The 23,458-nt window shown below is 43.0% G+C and overlaps 1 protein-coding gene across 5 annotated transcripts in view; it reads right to left on the bottom strand.

Moving 5' to 3' along the window:
- Positions 1 to 15,267: 15,267 nt before the first annotated feature.
- GOLGA4 (golgin A4) overlaps positions 15,268 to 23,458 on the bottom strand; it is a 55,756-nt gene continuing 47,565 nt past the window's right edge. For 4 of the 5 annotated variants that reach the window (XM_080975693.1, XM_080975696.1, XM_080975695.1 and 1 more), the window contains 4 exons: positions 21,149 to 21,252; positions 18,674 to 18,760; positions 16,778 to 16,843; positions 15,268 to 15,984 (listed from right to left, as the gene is read on the bottom strand). In XM_080975693.1, coding sequence (XP_080831819.1) covers positions 16,814 to 16,843; positions 18,674 to 18,760; positions 21,149 to 21,252 — 221 coding nt within the window. In that variant the 3' untranslated portion in view covers positions 15,268 to 15,984; positions 16,778 to 16,813. The remainder of the gene's footprint in view (positions 15,985 to 16,777; positions 16,844 to 18,673; positions 18,761 to 21,148; positions 21,253 to 23,458) is intronic. The other variant, XM_080975694.1, reaches the window with a different exon arrangement.

The raw sequence follows: 23,458 nt of genomic DNA, 5'->3' as shown, positions 1-23,458 counted from the left end.
CAACGCCTAACCGCCAAACCTTACAAAGTTGTGACGATTGCTAAGAGGTAGGCGAAAAACCAAGTGGCCAAAGCCAATTTGCCAAATGGAAAAAATTCAAGCTCGGACCCTGTTCCAAAAACAGGCGGCCCAATATCCAAAGCAAGGCCAAAACAGCATCTTCTACAAATAGGGAGGGAGGGCGGGTGGTCGGCAGCGCGAAGAAAGTGCTCCCAGTCACTGTGCACCGCAACTTTTATAAGCCCCAAGAGTCACGCTGCCCACCCTGATTGGCCCAAACAGCCTGGCGTGACTGTGGGGCTCAAGTGCTGAGGCCTGGGCCACGCCCAGCAACAACTCACCCCACAGGGGTGCCTTAGGGGCCCAGGCGCAACTGGGACCCTCAATAAGGAGGAACTCATTTACTATCCAAACAGTGCCAATCTGAATTTACAGAGATCATGAGTGATCGTAGGATGTGCATGCATTTTTCTAGAGTGCTTGCTGCCATCCATTTGTATCCAAGAAAATGAGCAAAATTCCATTTAGAATTAAATGTTTTTCCTATCAGATGTGCTTGACATATTTATGTTGAAAGGTACATCCCACCATTCGGTCTCCGGCAAATTCTGCCAAGGAAGGCCAGTGTTAATTAAATAGGCAAAGCCATCTCATAAAAGCAGCATGACATATTTAATAAATAAGAAAGTGAAAAATGGAAGCACTTAACGTCATCTGGCTCACGCTGCAAAGGCTTTCTTAAATTAAAAAGTCTTTCCTGAAGCCAGTTGGTTAGATCATGGGTCTGATACCATCAAGGTTGCAGGTTCAGTCCCTGTATATCCCATAGCTGCATATTCCTGCATTGCAGGGGTTTGGACTAGATCAGGCATAGGCAAACCAGCCCTCCAGATAATTTTGGACTACAATTCCCATCACCTTTAGCTAATAGGACCAGTGGTCAGGGATGATGGGAATTGTAGTCCAAAACATTTGGAGGGCCGACGTTTGCCTATGCCTGGACTAGATGATGCTCAGAGTCCCTTCCAACTGTATAATTCTATCATTCTAAAGGCAGAGAGAGAGAGAGAGAGAGAGAGAGAGAGAGAGAAGGCAACAGGTGAATCTCCCTAGGGTAGGCATTCAAATGTTTTTTTTGCTCGCTCATAACACTTGAACTTCAATGAAGCTGAATGTTGGAAGTGTTGGGTCAGCTAAAAGAAAGTACTTCTTCATGCAGTTAGTAGTATTTGTTTTATTGTGAAATCTTTAAGATAATATTTAAGTTTTCTGTTATGTTGCTTTGACTGCATACTTTATATTGACTTTCTTCAGATTGTTTTATTTATATTTTATTGATTTAATATGCCGTAAACCGCTTTGAGGTTTTTCTTAAAAATATAAAGCGGTTGTGGCATTTGCCCTCCTAGGTGTGTGACATCATACCGGGTTCATAAGGGTTAACTAATTGTAAAATGACTAACCAATGGGAACCCAAGGGGAGGAGTTAGAGTTAGAGTTGTTAAGAAGTCAGTCTGGAGTTAGAGAAGAGACAGAGAGGATAAGTCTGTGGGTTGGGCTAGTCTGATGTGAGAGAGTGAGAGAATCTGTTAAGAGGAGTCAGTCAAACAGTTGAGATAATCAGTCAGAAGGTATTAGGAAGGTATGGGCCAGTAAAGAAACTAAAGAAGAAACTGACAAGAATATTATCTGAGAAACCATAAACTTGTTAATACTTATAAAATAAACTTGTTTATTTGGTTCAATTTTAACAACTGTCTGGACTCAGTGCGTACCCAAGGGTTGGTGGCAGCGGGGAAGCGAGCACAGTGGTGGCACAGGGATCAATAGACCGTTATATGTCCGGGGACCCTGTGTGATCGCCACAGCAGGATAGAAATTTTAAAAAATTAAATAAAATAAATAAATAAAATCGTGGAACTCATAGCTACCAACCTGCATGGCTTTAAAAGATTAGACAAATTCATAGCAGAGAGGGCTGGCTTTTCTTATGTTCTTATTCCACAAGGAGGGTCATCGGTAGGGAGGTTCAGCGTTCCCGTGCATTGAAATAATGCTCAAGGGTAGTCATGAGGCTGCACAGGCTAGCCCCGTCCTCCACCGCCAAGAGACCCAGCAACTTGGCCTCCCTCCCATCTGGAGGTCACACAGTTCCGGCAGCATGCCCTGCCCTGGCTCGCTCCACCCATGGGTGGCATGTCCCCCAGCAGCTTTCTGCACCTTGGTATTCAATCCATTGTATAGTTAAAGCTATGGTTTTCCCAGTAGTGATGTACGGAAGTGAGAGCTGGACCATAAAGAAGGCTGATTGCCAAAGAAGTGTTGCTTTCGAATTATGGTGTTGGAGGAGACTCTTGAGAGTCCCATGGACTGCAAGAAGATCAAACCTCTCCATTCTGAAGGAAATCAGCCCTGAGTGCTCACTGGAAGGACAGATCCTGAAGCTGAGGCTCCAATACTTTGGCCACCTCATGAGAAGAGAAGACTCCCTGGAAAAGACCCTGATGTTGGGAAAGATGGAGGGCACAAGGAGAAGGGGATGACAGAGGACGAGATGGTTGGATAGTGTTCGCGAAGCTACCAGCATGAGTTTGACCAAACTGCGGGAGGCAGTGGAAGACAGGAGTGCCTGGCGTGCTCTGGTCCATGGGGTCACGAAGAGTCGGACACGACTAAACGACTAAACAACAACATTCAATCCATCTGTAAAGCCAGATGTGGAGGTAACGCTCCGCTTTGCGAAGGCAAACCTCGCACCAGACATACAACAGTATGTCAAGGAGCGTTATGCCTGCTTTCCCTGACCACCTTGGTTAGAAAACAGGGTTTTTCCCCTGAGCTTTTGTCCTTTCACAATTTGTTAGTTAGACATATTGCTTGGCTGGAGCATGACGGGGGACAGGAGATGTAATCAAGTATTGGGGGAACATTTCAGGAAAACACCTGCTGACACGTGCATTTGCTAATGCTGGAAATGTGCTTAGATGGAAATACGTTAAGTTCAGGGTGGTTTCACTACTGGTTCCAACTGTTGACTTCTGCTAATAAAAGGAGCCTCAGCAGAGCTAGTCGGCAGCTTGCTTGGAGCATGCTTGCCAACGTGCTTCTGCACAGCTCACCTGAATTCAACCTCCTGTCGTCTCCGTTATTCCTACAGCCAGATGGATTCCAAGTGCCTGATGCATAATCCTGTGTATGAGGTTGATCACCAAATTGCACAAGACCATGGGTAGGCAACCTAAGGCCCAGGGGCTGGATGTGGCCCAATCGCCTTCTGAATCCGGCCCGCGGACAGTCCGGGAATCAGTGTGTTTTTACATGAGTAGAACGTTCCCTTTTATTTAAAATGCATCTCTGGGTTATTTGTGGGGCCTGCCTGGTGTTTTTACATGAGCAGAACGTGCCCTTTTATTTAAAATGCATCTCTGGGTTATGTGTGGGGCATAGGAATTCATTCATTCTTTATTTTATTTTTTTCAAAATATAGTCCGGCCCCCCACAAGGTCTGAGGGACAGTGGACCGGCCCCGTGCTAAAAAGGTTTGTTGACCCTTGCATAAGACTCCCCAAGCAGATGAAAAGCTGTTGGAGAGGTGGAGAGATTTTATACTTGGCTGCTCCGATTCCTGCCTACAAACCCTCCATGTGCCCTCCAGGAACATGTACATTGACATGAGAATTACTCCTCACTAGAGTACAAGTGCAAGTTGTTTCATTACAGTCAATAACCAGTACAGTGGTTCGTTCCGGAGGTCTGTTCTTTTTATTTTTATTTTTTTTTGAAAATAATATTTATTACTTTTCCCACAATTTAAACACAACACTAAAAAGAAAAGAAAAGAAAAAAAAGAACAATACAATACAAAACACTACATAACACTAACACATTAAACTAACAAAACCAAACAAAAACAATTTAAAACACATCAAATAATTTCAGTATCTTATCTTTCATTCACTTATTTCCACGACCTCCTCACACCTCCCTTTTTGTATTCCACTTTTGTTAATTGTTTCAGCAATTCTTTTCCATCTTCCTCTGTTTTCTATCCTATAATTATCTTAACACATTCTAACCTTATTTTTCCTTTAATATTCTATTAATCTATTTATACTTAATTCCTTATAACATTTCTACTAAAGCCATATAACTTCATTCCAACATTCTTCTAACATTCATTAATTTTACAGTATATCTGTAAATAGTCTTTAAACTTTTTCCAGTCTTCTTCCACCGACTCCTCTCCCTGGTCTTGGATTCTGCCAGTCATTTCCACCAGTTCCATGTAGTCCATCAACTTCATCTGCCATTCTTCCCGGGTGGGTAAATCTTGTGTCTTCCAATACTTCACGATGAGTATTCTTGCTGCTGTAGTTGCATACATAAAAAAAGTTCTATCCTTCTTTGGCACCAATTGGCTGACCATGCCCAGGAGAAAGGCCTCTGGTTTCTTCAGGAAGGTATATTTGAATACCTTTTTCATTTCGTTATAAATCATCTCCCAGAATGTCTTAATCCTTGGGCATGTCCACCAAAGGTGAAAGAATGTCCCTTCAGTCTCATTACATTTCCAACATTTATTGTCGGGCAAATGGTAATTTTTTTCAAGCTTGACTGGTGTCATGTACCACCTATAAATCATTTTCATTAAATTTTCTCTTAGGGCATTACATGCTGTGAATTTCATACCTGTGGTCCATAACTGTTCCCAGTCAGCCATCATTATGTTATGTCCAACATCTTGTGCCCATTTAATCATAGCTGATTTCACCATTTCATCCTGAGTGTTCCATTTCAACAGCAAGTTATACATTCTTGACAAATTCTTGATTTTTGGTTCTAACAATTCTGTTTCCAATTTTGATTTTTCCACCTGGAAACCAACTTTTTTGTCCAAATTGTATGCCTCCATTATTTGGTAATAATGGAGCCAATCTCGCACTTTGTTTTTCAATTTTTCAAAGCTCTGCAATTTTATTCTGTCTCCATCTTGTTCCAGAATTTCCCAATATTTCGGCCATTTGGCCTCCATATTGAGTTTTTTCTGTGCCTTCGCTTCCATTGGTGACAACCATCGTTCCGGAGGTCTGTTCTTAACCTGAAACTGTTCTTAACCTGAAGCACCACTTTAGCTAATGGGGCCTCCTGCTGCTGCCGCGCCGCTGGAGCACGATTTCTGTTCTCATCCTGAAGCAAAGTTCTTAACCTGAAGCACTATTTCTGGGTTAGTGGAGACTGTAACCTGAAGCGTATGTAACCTGAAGCGTATGTAACCCTAGGTACCACTGTATAAGGAGAAAAAGCACCAATTACAAAATTTAAAAAGTCAAGACGCGATAAAATGATGTAAGGATGTAAGGAGCATAAGAAGGCAGCAATTTCCATCCCATCCTGAGTTCATCACAATCAGCAATTTATCCTATCTGATACAGTTCAGCTCCCACGAAAACCCTATGCCATTCATTTCACTATCAGCTATGCCAGAAAGTGTATAATTAATTTATATGTAAGGGAAACATCAAAAACAATGCAGAAAACAACATAATTATTCACGTTAACATTTGCAGACTAAAACAACGGTAGTGAATATCCACTAGCATGGTTTCTGTTCCTGACAAGCATGCAGATTGTGGGAATTTCCACTTCTTACTCCACATCCAACATAATTCTCCATCGTTCCTATTGCTAACCCAATAAACACCCCATACTCTTTCCATTTTATATATACTACTTGACTGCAATTTTAAAAAAGAAAACTCTGTGTGGTTTAGCTTGCCATATTGCTGGATAAAACACAGAGATATCTGCGGAACTAAAACCGGAAGAGGCTGACCTGTTTTGCAGCTACTTATTTATGAAGCAGACCTAATGAAATCAATAGCACCATATTGCCTCTGAGACTTTATCTTTATTCTATTAAGTCATCCTTGATTAGCATTACTAGTGATCTAGTTCACATTGACACCTCTCTAGGTGGAGAATTGAACATTTATGTCAACTGATTAAAACAAAACCCTTTGCCATCAAAAGCTGATCCAGTATTTTTTATGTTATTTAGTTAGACACAAATAAGCAACGAAGTTGCTTTTTTTAAAGTAGCGCATAGATTTTAAAACTGTATCTCCTCTACAATCCAATACAAAGTTGATGGCCTAAAACATACTTCACCCCATGCTGGATTACAGCTAAAATCTATACAATAATAAAACTGAACCACTTAAGCATTTTATCCAAAGCACAAGCATTTTTTAAACAATCACCTAGATAATGACCCCTGTAAGATGGTTTCACAGACCTCCTCACAAATCTCCTCAAACATATAAAAAAGCTCAAAGTGATGCAATTTCTAAAATTACAGTATACCCTTCAGAGATGGATTGCAATACACTATTTCTGCAAATGCTAGTCGTTTCCACCATAATGTGTTTCCACGTAATGTGCAAATGTGTAGCCATTGTGAGAGACAAAGCACTTATTAAAACCACTGCAATTACAAGAATTGGGCTTTTCACATTGTCCCCCCCCCCCCCCCATGTAATGTTCAGGACTACCTATGTGTACAGAGTCCTATGTGCAGAAGAATAAGTAAATCCCATTAGTGACGTAGGTGCACCGATTAACATAAACCACTAGAGATGGGGTGGGGAACCTTAGGCCTGTAAGCAGACCTTGCAAATTGGAATCATCACTTGCAGTTTTTTGGAGTTCAAAGGTTTTATGCAGGAACAATTTACAGGATGAGTAGAGATGAGAGAGGAGAGAGAGAGAGAGAGAGAGAGAGAGAGAGAGAGAGAGAGAGAGTAGCAGACATCTTGTCTGGAGAGAACAGCAAGCAACATGGCTCAGCTTTTAGGGTGGAATTAACTTAGACAAACAGGTTACAGGCAAGTGCTGGCTGCAAACAGGACCCTGGTGTGATTTAAAGTAACACATGCATTAGCTAGAAGCTCTAGAGAAGGAAATGGAGTAGCTTTTCTCCAACAAGGCCCAGGGGGCAAATGCAGCCCTCTTTATTTAGTCATGCCACATGCCTCACCAATCCCACTGCATGTCCTTTTGCCTGGTTAGAATGTGCTCTTTCTCGTCTATTTGGAGGAAGGAGGTTGTGTGTGTGGAAACCTCTGACTTTTGTGTGGCTGGCATGTAGTCTATTATACATCAAGTGTAAGAATTGCTTCCTCTGCTCCATTTCCTTTTGTCTTCTGGTCCCACCAACCACTAGTGTGTGGCCCCTGAGGCTTAAGACTGTTCCCCAACTCTGTGCAACAGCCTCCATTTCCCCAGCTTTCTCTCCTGGTATGAATAGCCAGAGACCCAGATGATCACACAGGGAATCTGGATGCCTTACTGAAAGGGCCACCCTACCGTTCAGCTTTCAAAACACAGCAGTGGGAAATCTGTCAGACATCTGCTGTCGATTAACTAGCTTTTTTGGTGTTTATTCTTACATATGTTAACTATAATGCACCAGTTGTGTGAAAAGTTCAGATGAATAATAGACTTTATTTGTCGCATTAGAGAGATCCCAAACTCCTTACCCCCGACCTTCAGACCCAAAAATAAACTTTCAGTTGAGATGTGCTCTTCATGCAAAACTTACTGTGCTGTCTGCCCACCTGCATACGGAGGAGTCCGGCCAACCAATGCCCTTGGCGGGCAAATCCCCCCCAACACGGACCAGGCAGCCATTCAGTGAGGGGGCCAGGGATGCCATAGTGAGGCCAGGCCAGGCTGGGCTCCAGGGCCCAGAGACCCCCGGCAGCAGGCAGGGCAGGACAGGGATCCTGAGGGGGCTGGTTTGCATCCCCTAGAAATTGTGCTCCAGGGGCTATGCCCCCCTGCCTCCCATGCTATGCCCCTGCTTTAAGAGGCATGAAAAGTGACTCAATTAATGGATAGGTGAAGCCTATTAGCCCATTAGGTTGCCAGACTTCCACTGAGCTCTCACAGCCCACCTCAAAGTCTAGGCGACTCTCTGGAGTGTCACGGCCTGGTCTACGGGCGATTGAAGTCCCAGCTAAGGACGTCAGGACCGGGGGCAAGATGGCTGGGTGGGAGCAGGAACAAGAGTCCAGAAGCCAGAAGTCAGGAGGTCAAGAGTCAGAGGGTCAGAGAGCCAGGAGTCAAGAAGCCAGGGGTCCGAGGGTCAGGAAGCAAGGAGTCACGAAGTCAGGGGTCTGGGGATCAAGAGGCAGGGAGTCAAGAAGCCGAGGTTCAAGGATCAGGAAGCAAGAAGCCAAACGCAGCAAGGCAGGAAGTGTGTTGCTGTGGCAAAAAGCCAAAGGGAGATGTTGACCTTATATCCCTTCCCAGCTCTTGCCACCAGGTGCAGTGAGTTACCAAGCGGCCGCCTCACCTGTGCGGCCGCGCCTTGCCTCTTCAGAAGAAACTGAGGAAGGCCCCAGTCCTGCGAATCCCTACTGGTCACAGGGCCTGGCTCCTGCACGCACTCCCGACAAGGAGTGGCATTCTACTGAGCAACAGAAGCAGCCAATTGGAAGTAAAAATGAGAAAGCAGAAACCATCAACAGCAACCAAACCAAACCAACAAAGTCCCTCCAGAAACAACAAAACCCATGTGTTTGGAAGCACCTTGCATGTGTGCACATGGGTCTTTGTGTTTCCCAGCTTTTTATATGTGCAATATATAGAAAAAAAGGTAAAGGGACCCCTGACAGTTAAGACCAGTTGCAGACGACTCTGGGGTTGCGGCGCTCATCTCGCTTTACTGGCTGAGGGAGCCGGCGTTTGTCCGCAGACAGCTTCTGGGTCATGTGGCCAGCATGACTAAGCCACTTCTGGTGAACCAGAGCAGCAGACGGACACGCCGTTTACCTTCTGCCGGAGTGGTACCTATTTATCTTTGACATGCTTTCAAACTGCTAGGTTGGCAGGAGCAGGGACCGAGCAATGGGATCTCACCCTGTCGCAGGGATTCGAGACCTAATAAAGGAATAGCCGCCGCCTCTTGCCTGCTATATGAATCCAGGGCCTTTTGAAAGATGGAGCCATAATAGGAAACAAGGGAGGAGACCAAGCCGGGGACAAAAGGATGGAATGCATTAAAATGAATAGATGTGTACAAAATCGATGTGGACCGTGACAAGGGGTCAGCGCATAAACTTAAGAAAAAAGGCTGATGGAAGATAAGCTTAGCAGAGCCTGAACTGACTGAAGCCCAACAATTGGAGGGGGAGGCTTGCAATTGTCTAAACTAGAGGTGACACAAACCAGAAACTTCATAATGTAGACAAGGGCCATGCCTCCCTCTTACAGTTGATTAATAAAGCGATAATCCCAGAGTAATGACATGCTTTAACTTCAGCAACTTTCACTAGAGAATCCTTATGCACAGAACATCCTTCTCCTCTGATATGGCTGTGGGAACTTTCCTTTGTGCTTTGGTCTGACTTCTGCCTTAAAAAACGATGCAGCAAGGCGAAATGAATCAAACCTCCTGGTTGGCTAATGGCAAGCAAGAACGCAAGTTTCAAATATTTATCACCTTGCCAAAACTATTTTTTTCTCCTTTCCTTAACACAAATTAATGCAGGCCCCAGGGGTTGCCTGAAAAGATACAGTGATCCCACAAAACAGACACATGTAGATCTGCTGTTTGAAGTTAACACTAAAAACTCAGCCAAATATTCCTTTTCCGATTTCGCCTGCCTGCCCTCCTCCCTTCCCCTCACTCTATCTTGTTCACAATGCTCCTAAATAAATCCATGTTAAAAATGGCCAAAGTTTTAAGTTAATGAATTTCCTGTTCTTTGTTGTTGTTGTTTCCTTATTACAGTGGTACCTCTGGTTGTGAACGGGATCCGTTCCGGAACCCCATTTGTACCCTGAGCAGAACGCAACCCACATCTGCACGTGTGTGGGTCGCGATCTACCACTTCTGCACATGCGTGTGACGTCATTTTGAGCGTTTGTGCATGCGTGAGCAGCGAAACCCGGAAGTAACCCATTCCATTACTTCCAGGTCGCCGTGGGATGCAACCTGAAAACGCTCAACTTGAAGCATCTTTAACCCAAGGTATGACTGTACTTTACTGTTGGGGGTCATCCGTATTACTCCCTTGGGCATCATAGAACCATGGCGCCCTCTTCCTCCTCCTCCTTAAAACTGTGCGAGCAAAGGGTGATTCTAGAAGAGTGAGAGAGGATCCAAGAAGAGAAGAGCTCTTGAAGTGTCTTTGATAGTCCACTCATCAAAGTACCTTACCTTACCTAGTAGACTCATCATCGCCCGTTCAAGGAAGAACATCACCCAGCTAGAGATTAAGGTGCACCATAAACACACCTGGATGCGGTATGAAAGGGGTCAAAATAAGACATAGTTACTGGATTATAAATAATCGGTCTTGGGTTAAAATAAAGCATGGGCACCATCAATTTCGCAAGACAAAGCAGCACAACTCCTTCATGCGCTAGGCCCATGGCCAGGAGCTGTTTCGCAACCGAGCCAGTATATATTTGACATTTTTTTATGTGTCAGACTTTTTATTTTTGTTGTCTGCTGTTCAGCCTTTTATAAATCAGTAAGCTTATTGCTTTCCCATTCAAATGCACATTTTTCTTCAGCACAGCATCTTTCTACAAAAGGTAGCAATTCAGATACAGCAGATCAATGCAATGAGATGCAGCAAGCCTAGCATAAAAGAACACAATTTTGAGGGCCATTAAGTACCTGATTTCTAACAGAGAAAGTCCAGTTTGCTGCATGGACAAATTACTGTTCCAAGCTTTTAAATGCTGCCAACTTGTTTTGAGATGCATATACATTCTCCCCCTCCTAGCTTGATAGGAAATGTAGTTTCTCTTTAAATGCACAAGCTGTTTGCAGACTTTAGAAGGGAGGTAGGAGAAATTGAGATTATCAGCAGCTGGACAAATGCTAACCCAATGCAGTCTCAATGGTGAAAGACAACTGAGGTGTTTTGGTTTAAGGCATGCAACTACAAATCCAGTCAAAAAGCCTTTACCAGCAAACACAATTTCTCTCTGCATTTCTCTCTGTGATATCTGGACAACTAAAATGTTAATGTATCTGAAGTATCAATGAGAACAGGTAGCAATGAATTGATGTGGCCTGATGATGTGGATAGGATATGCAATTATGTCCCCTGGCTGGTTGAAGCTAGCCAGAGTGGAGCAGTTGGCGGGTCCAGGGTGTTGTGAATGCCTTGTTGCATGATGCAGAGGTATCAGACACATGAAAAAGGCAGCCATGTGGTTGACCCCTTTAAAAAAGCCCACACTAATGGTGTGTTGTAACTACTGGACAGTTGCCTAGAACTCTTTTTGGGGAAAAGTATTAGAGAGGCTGGGGACACGGGTGGCGCTGTGGGTAAAACCTCAGCGCCTAGGGCTTGCCGATCGCATGGTCGGCGGTTCGAATCCCCGTGGCGGGGTGAGCTCCCGTCTTTCGGTCCCAGCTCCTGCCCACCTAGCAGTTCGAAAGCACCCCTAAGTGCAAGTAGATAAATAGGTACTGCTTTACAGCGGGAAGGTAAATGGCGTTTCCGTGTGCTGCGCTGGTGCCGGCTCGCCAGAGCAGCTTCGTCACGCTGGCCACGTGATCCGGAAGTGTCTCCGGACAGCGCTGGCCCCCGGCCTCTTAAGTGAGATGGGCACACAACACTAGAGTCGGACACGGCTGGCCCGTACGGGCAGGGGTACCTTTGCCTTTACTATTAGAGAGGCTGGATGTTGGCATCTGTCTCAAGAGGCAATGGAAGAGTGTGCCATTGGGGGAAGGTCAAACCGTTTGAGAGTTACAGTGCCTGCTGTGGCTGTGGAGTCTAATACAGGAGAGACATGTTTTACTGCAGCTGGGGCAGATGAAAGTGTCTGGTTTTGCTGTTACACATGCACTATAGCAGGTCTTTTCTCTGTGCTCCTCCCATTGGTCATTTCTCCTGGACTGCAGTGAGCAATATGAGTCCCTGGAAGGATGACTTTCCCTGCCTACTTTAGCTATCAGCTTGCAACATGGAAAGGAGGGATTGTAATCCATAATAATCTCAAAAAATGTATCAAGATATATTGAACTCTCTGAGTAGAGGAAAATGCATAACAGAAGAGCAAGTGGGGGATTTGTGTTAGATGCCCTCTCCCACATGTCAACTTGAAGGCTAGATTTGGGTAGTAGTCTACATCTGCCGGGAGAAATGTCCCTTCAGAATAACATGGTGAAGAATCAACGCTCACTCACATTTTTATTTTTATTGTAAAGATGGCAACAGCAGTACTCTTGGGCACTTATCAATATCTCCAATTAGGATAGAAATTAAGAGGCTCTCAGTTCCAATTAGATTTGTCCACTAATCAAATCACTGGTCCTTTATGGCTAATGTCAGGCAAGCTGAAGGAGAGGGGAATCCCTTCCAATGTTATTCACAAATTATTTGTACGCAGCCCTAAGTTTCATTTCAACATTTGGCAAAAACAAAAGCACAAAAAAACTCTTCACTAGTATCTTGTGGGAATGAAAATAAATCCCACTTCTCAAGGGGGGTGGGAAAGAAAGAAAGAAAAAAGATTTTGGCTTCTTAAGTGCAAGACGCTGAAAACAAAAGTTTGATGTCAAGAGTAAAAGACTGCAGGTGTGGGAATTTCTAGTAATGTGACATATACTGTATATGGCAACTCCAATCTCGAAATGTATATTTTTAGCTATATCTAAAGATGACTGGTGCAACTCTTTAAAAACCCTAAAAGGCAAGATGGGAAAGAACAGGACTCATTTGACATAGTGTGGAGGAGTGTGAGGTCTGTTGTTACATATTAGCCAATTTTCTGTAGGTTGAGTTCTTCCATATATGGTCAAACATGAAAAACCAAAGAGAGGGATAATTACTTTTTTAAAAGGAACTACAATTCATGTGCTGCTACCCTAACAACCTCCTTTGGTGCACACAAGGAATTGTGCAGATGATCTGGGGAAGGCCTTCCCGAGTTCTCAAATGTCCACCACCAGCAGCCGCCCCACAAGCTACATCAGATGCCTGCCTCTGAAATTCTCTACGTCTCCCTCCAGTTGACAAGGACAGCTCATCTGGTAGGATGGCAGAGCTGCTGCTGGCTTAGAAAGTCTTGTGTGCAAACAAAGATTGGTCACACATTTAGGGACTGGGACTTTTAAGAAAAAACTCATCGAGCAATGCTACTGAAGAGGAATAGGGACATTTTGTTCTAAGGAAACAAAGCTCTTTGCCAAAGCAAACTAGAAACAACACAAAGGAAATCAAAAGCTTGTACCAGGATCAAATTGTGTAAGTTACATACATTTGTATTACCGTATTGGCCTGAATATAAGCCGCACCCGCAAATAAGCCACACCTTTAAAATTCAAGAGGAAAAAAAGAAAAAACTTGAGTATAAGCCCGTCCCTTAAAATTGGGTTACAGGCTGAAAATCGCTGCGGTTGGAAGAATTGTAACTCTGAGCCAATTTAAGCCTTTGAATTTGCAAGCCCGCAAAAGTTACCGTAAAATTGCTAAAATTGCAAATTGCTATTCAATTCCTACAATTCCACAGGCACTCACACCCATAAATGGCAAATGTAGAAGAAAATCCTACGGGTTAACTGCACAACAATCTCAAGCTTGCAAATCGGCAATAAAACTTTTTTTGTTCCGTTTTACCGTATGTCTTTTTCAGCAGCGATATTGTAAAAGCCAATTTTTGTAAGGTCGCAAATTTAAGCCGCACTTTTAACTTTTCACGGTCAGAATTTTTTAAAAAATGTGGCTTATGTTCAGGCCAATACTGTATTTTTTTGCTTGGAATAAATGGCTGTCTATACCATTTCAGATTTTCTCAACATGGATTTGCATGGGGAAAGGGGATGGGAATGCCTGATGGAAACAGAAAAGCAAAAGGAGCTCATCCCCTCTGTGTATCTCACTGTCTGAAGTATGTATGCTGTGAACTCCTGAAGATTAAAGACCATTAAAAAAACAAAACTCTGAAATTTCCAAAACCTCAGACTCTTCAGTATGTCAAAACACAATGTACATTACCATAGTTAGAAAGTCTAAGGTTCACAGGACAGTTTTTACTAATGTCTAAATGTTGGAAGATTTAGAATTTGATAGAGCAAGAAGAAAAACCAAGATTATATTCATTCCACATTTGCAATGAGATTGCCCAAATATCAAAAACTAAACCTGTGCTCAACCTTCTGCTGTTTAGATATTGGAACTAGCAGTTTCAGTAGGAATGTTCCTTTAACAAACTTTGATTGTTCAAATAAAATCAACTTTTTATTCCAGTTCAGCGTCACTGCTGCTCAAATATGATGCCTAAATACTTGGTGCTGCTATGGTCAATGGAGTCATCTAATGTCATTCCATATGCAAGATGCAGATAACATTCTGTCTTATACAAAATTGTTATCACCTAAGCAGAAATAACAATAAATAACAGCATTTCTGTATTCTGCTCTGGTTTCGCCAGAAGCAGCTTAGTCATGCTGGCCCCATGACCTGGAAAACTGTCTGCAGACCAACGTTGGCTCCCTTGGCCAGTAAAGCGAGATGAGCGCCACAACCCCAGAGTCGTCTGCGATTGGACTTAACTGTCAGGGGTCCTTTACCTTTTTAAAGCAGAAATAAATGATTTCACATTCTTTCAGACCAGACTGCTTGTGGATTTCCATCTTCCTTCCAATGAGTTTGTTTTGACTTTCCCATGTGACTCTAGAAGGACTCAACCATGGATGTCAGTTCAGCTTATCCACTCCAATGTGACTTAATTGTCCATGGATCCCATGCTGAAAATCTGTTTTATATGAAAAGTAAGCTACTAGGCCTGTTGTGAGATGAAAATGAGAATTCTGGGGGGAAATATTTGTGTATGTCTGCCATAAGATTTATATCTGCCTTTTAAAATTGTTTTCTGGCCAGAACCTGTGAGTTTTGCGGAACTCTGCAACTGCATTCCAGTAAGCTACTTACCGAACTTGTGAATGATACTATCATGCATTTTCTGCTTATCAGGCCAGGCAGGAGGAACCTTTGCCCTCCAGATGTTGCTGAGGGCTAATGGGAGTTGTAATTAATCAACATCTGGAAGGCCAAAGTTTTCTGACTCCTGAGTTAGGCAGTGTTCAGTTTTAGAACTCCCCAAAGCACCACCAGCTTACAATTATGTTTCAGAAGCAGGGTATTAGGCTTTGTGGGTAGTCCACCTATATCACTGAGTAAGATCACAGCAATTATTAGTAATATTTGCTATTAAAAAGTACATCAGTCTGCAGCATTGTACAGTAAATAGAAGTTTTATTCTCTCCCAGCTCTGCAAGATTAGCACTGCCAACAGTCAGAGATCAGCTTATGATACAAGGAAGTAGTAACTATTTACAATTTACAGGAGTGTAAATTTATTCCCCACAAAATATAAGTACAAAAGCTAGGAATAAACAAATGAGGTACTGCAATTTGGATTCATTATAAAGCAAGTGCTTGAAAGAAATTGCCTTTAGCAAACAATCGAGAGATCAAATTGTGAGGGAGGGGGAAAAGTTGAAACAGATTTAATTTACCAAGAACATCACCAAGGCCTCCTACCCACCCAAAGTATATTGCACAATTATTTCAGACGATAAAACTGTTAAAAATAAATAGGGCAGTCAAACCATTAATTCTTCAGAGAGATCCTGTGAGATCTGTATTGCAGTGAGGCAAAACATTTATTAAAAAATATTCTAAACCAAAATAGAAAACTGTGTTCAATATAAGCACTCCATCACCAGGTAAGACAATCTTTCAAGACAACTGTTTGATTACATTCATGCCCAGCCCTCAACCGATTATTGTTCTTAATTTTGCTCATTTCACGTGGGGCAATGAATAGTAGTTCTTCTCCTGTCCATTATTCATAGTGCTAGTATGGAGATATGATCAGATTTCAAAGGAGCGCCATCTGCTACAAAGTGCATGTGTTGCAAGTTCTTCAAGAGGACGATCGCAGCCAGGACTGGAAGGGAGGGATGATATGAAAAAATAAAAAAGCGCAAGTAAAAGCAAAGCAACAAACTAACTTACGATACAGAAAGACATAATAAGTTTAAGAGGCAAGTTAAAAACCAACTATCCTACAGTTTAAAAAAGTAGTTTACTGGTGTGTGTTGCTTAATACGGTTCAATATTACACATTTGGCCCACCAGCCAGATCCAGTCCACTCCCCCCCCCCCTTAGTAAGTGGATGGAAATGGCACAATGGCATGACAGAAAGACTGCAAGGGTCTTGGCTAGGCAGCAGGCACAATGTACTATGGGGCATGGAGCAATATATCCAGAACAGTGGATGCAGGAAGACACACACTCTATCTATCTATCTATCTATCTATCTATCTATCTATCCGGAGCGGGACGGGGTGAGCGGCGCGGTCAGCGCCATCGGGTCAGCGCCATCGTTAATGGCGGATTCCCTCTGAGTCTCGGAGGGACCAGCTCCGCGGGATCGGGTCTTACCGCTGCGGCAAAGCGGGGGCCCTTTAGAAATCACAGGCGGGGGAAGCCTGTGAACGTGGGGACTCGGCGGGCACCATTTGCGCCCCCCCAAGCTGCGAAGGGACCCTTTTAAGGGCTCCGGAGCGGGACGGGGTGAGCGGCGCGGTGCTGAGAGTCATACTAGCGAATGTACTTAAGTCTACAGATTTCAGTGGGTTTACTCTGTACAACTAAGAGTGGATATCACTCACTATTATTAACAAGCATTGTATGTACTAGGCAAAACCAAATATTGTATGTACCAGGCAACACTCACCCACATGCTAACTAAAAGCACTGATTGATGGCTTATTCAGAAGATGCCACTGCGAGGTGAGGTGAACTACAAAGCCAGGAAAAGAACAGCTTAGTGGGTTACTGTGTTAATAAAAGCAATGTGAGTTTAGACATGTTAGACATCTATTTCCACACTGTCAAACTTGTGGACATAGCAAGTGAGATGCCAGTGATTAGCCTTGCCATTTCTCTGCTCTGTACAGAGTTTGACATACGGGTGAAGTGTAAAAACAGCAATGGCAGCCAGCACTGGCACTGCGCTCCAGGGTAAACTAGAGCCAAGTGTTGCCCGCTTCATGCAATGCACATGCACAATCCACGAACCTGCAGAAGTTTGCTTTTAAGCCTAGGATGCCTCATTGTTGTTTCTTGCTACTTTTTCCTTCAGGTGGCTCAGGCAAAGGTCTACTAATTTCTACTAAAACTGCTAGTATCAAAATAGGACCCCAGGATAGGAACACATGTGACTTTATTTTGACAGACACAACATGAAATATTGGGCCTGGTACAGTGGTACCTCTGGTTACGAACTTAATTTGATCCAGAGGTCCGTTCTTTAGCTGAAACCGTTCTTATCCCGAGGCGCGCTTTCACTAATGGGGCTTCCTGCTGGGTGCACGATTTCTGTTCGCATCCTGGGGCAAAGTTTGCAACCAGGAGCAGCTAGTTCCAGGTTAGCGGAGCTCATAACCAGAAGTGTTCATAACCAGAAGCGTTCGTACCCAGAGGTACCACTGTATTCTATTTCCCTCATCTCGTCTAACAACTGCATGCAAAATTATAGAGCCAACAGAAAAGCACAAGTATTAGTATGTATTAAAGCAGGATATGAAAGTAGCCAAACAGGAAAACCAACTGATGACAACGTTTCAATTTTCAAACAGAATCCCACAAAATGTAGTGTGCCACTGCTCAAATAGTTTCCCCATAAATCTGAATTGTACAGAATTTTAAGTCCTTTTTGTTTCCTCTACTTTGTACCTTTGTCATAGTCTTCAACTGCTACTCAGACACAGTTTTAGAACAAACCAATGGTAGCCACAAAAGGTAAATAATTTTGAATGGGATGCTGGCAGACTATTAGTTTATTTCATATTTATTTCCCATCACATATAACTGCCGCTTAAATTGTGAGCTGAAAATGTAGAAAAAGGGAGAAACCCCATTTAAGCTGATTTGCTCTGGGATCAATGTATTTTGTGAGCGAAAACAGATAGCAGCATCCTTTGAGGAAACAAAAAGAAGAAACAAAGAGACAGAATTGACAATCATTCATGTGTCCAAGATCCATGAAAGTATATTGGTTTTATATGGCAAATTTTCCCTTCAGCAATTCCTACACTGAACCCTAGTGTTTAATAATAAAACAGAATGATAAACCTAATGCCTGGATAGTCCTATGATTGTGGGCGTTTATCATATTCATAAGCTGAGATCAATATTATAGGATTTATTAAATTACTTTAATTGAAAAGCATCTGCTTTTCAACATCACAGTTCCCAAGGTGGCATGTTAAGTAGGCTTTTGCATAGATGAGTAAAACTGTTGCGGACTTCTTCTATATTAACACTGACATTTTATAGGTTTCCCTGACTTGTAGTTGTAGTCCAACTGGAAGACAGATATATCAAGCAAAGTGCTGGTATAGACATAACAGGAGATTTTTTGTCATCACAATCAGCAAAGATGTACTCAGGGTCTTCCAACATTAAGGTGTTTATTGCTATCACTAAGAGTTTTCCTGCCTTGTGCGAAATCCTTACTTCCAAATACAAAATCCTTCTGCGGGAAAGTTAGATGAGCAATAATCAAAGAGCTTTAATGTTAAGACACACTTGAGAAGCCACTTTTATTTAGTATCTTACTATGGCTTACCAATGCCCCTGCATCTTCTCGTTCCAAGATCTTCTGGGCTTGGTCAGCAGGGAATTTCAGCACTGTGGTTATAACCTTTGCCATTGTCTGAAGAAGAGGTGAACAAAGTAACGGGCATGATAAGAATATGATCCCCTAAACAGCAGTTTCATTGATTTATAAAAGCACTGTATTTTTTGTAGTCCTTATGAAAGAATAGGAATGCATAACGAATACTTGTGTCTTTCATAAAAAATCTGTGGCAACCTTAGGCTAAGACTTTAAAATAAATGCACTACATTAAAAGCTAAGAGTCTGCAATCCAACATCACCAGCGACTTAAAATTCCCCAAGTGCTTTTGGCCAGAATAAATGATACAGAAATGGATTCCAAACGATCAGATTTAAAATAAGGCTAAGTACAAGTTCAAAACAACAATAAATTCAGTATTCCATCACTTAAAGCTTCAATGTTTTTGAAATAGTTGGTTGCAGATAAAGGCCAGATAGAGCCTATATTTACTCATATGCTATCCACTGAAAACAAAGTTCAACTTAAAAGGAAGGCTCTTAACATTCTTTCCCACTGCTATTTCTTAGAAGGAGAAAAATAATAATGTAGTATAGATGGCCTCAAAGCAAGAAATATATAGTAAACAGTTTCATGCGTAAGAATGTGCTGGTGACTCTGCTATATGGTATTATTTGCTGAAGGTCCTGTTTGTAAGTGAAAAACAGCTTCTGCCCACAGCAGAATCAAAGGAAATTATTATTTTTTTAATAAAAAAAATCTAAGAAGATGGTGACTGAACTATGTTGAGGCGTGATTTGTTATCTGAAAATTTAACTCCAGCAGGGCAGTGCTGTTTTCCAATGGAGAGCGTTGCTGCCGCTTGCTGAGAGGGAGACGACTGCAGTGTGGAGAGCTCAGTGCAGTGCAAGCACAGCAGCAGGACCATCAGATTGGCTCTGTTGCTGCACTGCTCTCAGTCCTCACCCGCTTGGTAAGTGGCTTGCTGTTAGCAACCCAGGTGCACAATGCCCCCCTGCCTGTGCTGCCCCACTGACTGCCCCACTCTCCACACTATGTTAATGAATTTACTGCTGCTCATTAGTTCTCCCAGCCCATACAAATTGATTGTGACCGAAGGTTGGGAACTTGCTGAAAGATGTAGCTGAAGGTTTAAACCTACATCAGATTCAGGGATAGTTAAGAGACAAAACTGCAGGGAAGGTGGTCTGGAATCTCACTTGGAAGGGGATGGGGGACAGGAAGGAGCTATGGTTCCATGGGGGAGATGGAAATGAAGTTTGCGGGGAAACAGGGTTACATGAGTCCTACATCACAGGAGGAAGAGGGCTGGCATATGAGTATTTGGAAGCTTGAGGACAATGGCTCCATCACATTTGCAAAGAGGAGCCTATGAAACCTAAAGAAGGAGTGGACAGACTTGGGGCCTACTTTTATGCTAGCTAGAACCTTGAGATCAACCAAGCAGAGGCAGGTACAAAATAGCGGCTCAACCAGTTGGACACACACATATTATATATACATATACATGTGCCTCTGACTGCATGTTCAGCTCATAAATTTACCAATGCCAAAAGCAAGTAGCAAGTCCTTTCACATAAAAGTCTGTTCCTGTTCCTTGCTCCTGTCCAGTATTCTTTTTCAGCAAGCTAATTTGGGGAGGGGGGATTTTTAGCTGTTGCTATTGTTATGACGCGGGTGGCGCTGTGGGTAAAACCTCAGTGCCTAGGACTTGCCGATCGTATGGTCGGCGGTTCGAATCCCCGTGGCGGGGTGAGCTCCCGTCGTTCGGTCCCAGCTCCTGCCCACCTAGCAGTTCGAAAGCACCCCTAAGTGCAAGTAGATAAATAGGTACCGCTTTATAGCGGGAAGGTAAACGGCGTTTCCGTGTGCTGCGCTGGTGCTGGGTCTCCAGAGCAGCTTCATCACGCTGGCCACGTGACCCAGAAGTGTCTCTGGACAGCGCTGGCCCCCGGCCTCTTAAGTGAGATGGGCACACAACCCTAGAGTCGGACACGACTGGCCCGTACGGGCAGGGGTACCTTTACCTTTTTATTGTTATGACAATCGGGAGTTGGAAACTCCTGCGAATCTACTGCAAGCTGCCCACCCTGGCCTATGGAGTGTAATATCCACTGAGAGTGGTCCTGTTTGAAAGTATTATTTAGTTAGGAGATTTATAACCTACCCTTCATCAATTTTGAAACCAGGATGGGGTACAACTAAACAACTTTAATAACCAATTCCACACATTAATGATGAAACACTAAAACAAACCCATCATAGATGTAACTCTTCATAAATAGGATATACCCTGTGTCACACCATCTTGCTTCTATCCAAGGTAGATGTGAGGAAGAATGGGCTCATCCTGTAGCTTAATAATACTACAACCTGTGCAGTTCTTCTTCTTCCTCGAAGTGACTGTTAACTTAATAAACATGTGCCTTGAATATGGGGGATACCTTTGTCTCACGACCCATCATGTACTCGAACAACACCTTCCTCAAGTATTCAAACTCCGTCGGTTCTCCAAAAAGAGAGACATCTGAATGGCAGAGGTTCCCATCTGCACAGACAAGATACAGTGTTTTATACAATTGTATTTTACACAGATGTGCTACCATCAGTATGCTCATCTCTCTTGACCAAACTGTAACATACAGACATAATGATTGTCACTTACCCGGATTATACTGCTTTTGTAAAGAGTATTTTACATTTTAACAAGAGGATTAAGCAGCTAGTTCTTAACTCTTGCCTCTGTACTCAAGACACGAACTTACCCTCTCCTTCAAATATATCGCCAGGCAGAGGCAGACGACTACTGTTCAAGCCCCTTCCTGGTAGCATGCTTGTGCCTCAGTGGGAAAGATGGATCTTCCAGTCCCTGAACTGTTTCTGTCCCAGCTGGTCAGTAAGAATTACTATTTAGCTTAAAGAATCAACATCTGAATTCAACCCCCCCCATCCCATTTTTCTTTTGTGTCATGTCTTTTAGATTGTAAGCCTGAGGGAAAGGACTGTCTTGTTTGAACTGATTTATGTAAGCCGCTCTGGGAGATTTCAGCTGAAAAGCAGAGTACAAATGCTCTAAACAAACAAACCCTTCACAAGTAGGATCGGTTGAGTACACAAACCTCCTAACCCTAAGCACTATCCCTTCCAGAGATTCATGATTGCCTTTTCCTCTCCTATGGCCAATAGCTCCTGCCTGATGTTAGAAGTAACTGCCAAAACAATAGAAAGTATAGGAATCGGGATAAATCCTTTAAGGTAGCACCAGGGAACCTTAGACCTAGCACAGTACCCAACTTGTCCTGCAAGGCCATAGCCCACAATGCCCCTCCTCACCTGCCCAACTTCATATGTAACATCAGGTGTCAGGCAAACATGGACATGGCTACAAAGGAAGAATAAGGAGTTCAAAGGTTGCTTCTCATTGTCCCTTGGTAAGTAGGGCTGATTGGAACAGAGGGAGATCCACTGAGATCAGCTGCACTAGGTGATCCCAACAGGAGCTCCTTAGCGCAGCTAAAGAGGCTCGCTTTCTCTGTTTGGAGGAAGTGGTTTCTCTCCAAAGAGAAAAAGGTTCTAGTTGAAGGAAGCAGTTTGATCCAAACCTCCCACTCCAAAGAGAATTCAAAGGAGCTCCATGTAACCACAATCCCTTGATCAGTCGTTACAAAAAGCTCTTTTGAAGGTGTGCTCCCCAAGCACCAATTTGGACAGGTGCCATTCACACGACGTCATTATGTCTTCAGGTGATTCTGTCCACCTGTTTGCGTATGACGTACTCCTGGGGAAGGTGAGAAACCTGCATTATCAAACTATCAAACCCTGTGTAACCACTGAGGGTAGGGGCCAACTGGGGCTCTCGGCAACAGATCTAACCATCTTACAGTATCACCATGACCACATTTTTATCAAGGATCAATATTCTACAAGACTGCCATCTAGACTACAAACAAGCATTCTCTCTCAGCAAATCTGGCTCCACCGGCCTAGAAAAGCCATCTCATTGGACCACCTCACTGCTTTGGAATTTAAAGCCTTCCTTTGTAGAACAGTGTTACCTGTATCAAGTCATTTGCATCATTGGCTGCTGCTTATTACAACTTGATCCTTTGCTCCACTGCCCCACCCTCAACATGGAGATATGACAGTTCAGAAAGCAAACCCCACAGGACCCAGACACCCTTTGAGACAACTGTGTGTGAGTGCGCAGGCATGTCCAAGTTTTACATCAAATGTTGAAGGACAAGGCTGAGAAAATATTTGCAATATATTGTATTAACTAAGCTCTTACAAGTGTTTCTCCTAAGACTTCTAATCTAATCCTGTTTATGTTTCTTAGCAACATTGTTTTCATAAAATTTTTGCATGGTAACTGATATCTTAAAATGTTTTCTTCATAAAAACACAATATAAAAAGCAGAAGCATTCTAAGTATGCCATTAGACTAGCTTTCAGGGGGCAAGGGGAAGAGATCTACATTCTTGGAGATTAAGCCATGACTCTTATTTTTCCATTTATGTTCACTTAAACTAAAAGTCCAAAAGTAGCAGATTTTACTTTCCTAGTTACGTGTGGATTTTAACTTTTTATGCACAAACATAATTGCTGATGGAATTCAGCAAACACTCGTGGCTACCACTGGAAATCACTTGCTAAAACTAGAGGATTGTTAAACTAAAGCATCCTCCTCCAGGATGAGACTGCAGTATGAAAACATCTACAGCCCAACTCTCAGTCGTACCATATTTGTACTGTGG

Source organism: Podarcis pityusensis, assembly GCF_964106645.2.
Source record: "Podarcis pityusensis genome assembly, chromosome: 12".
NCBI classification, from domain to species: domain Eukaryota; kingdom Metazoa; phylum Chordata; class Lepidosauria; order Squamata; family Lacertidae; genus Podarcis; species Podarcis pityusensis.
Note: the sequence above shows the minus strand (reverse complement) of the source record. Positions and strands in the feature narration are given on the sequence as shown.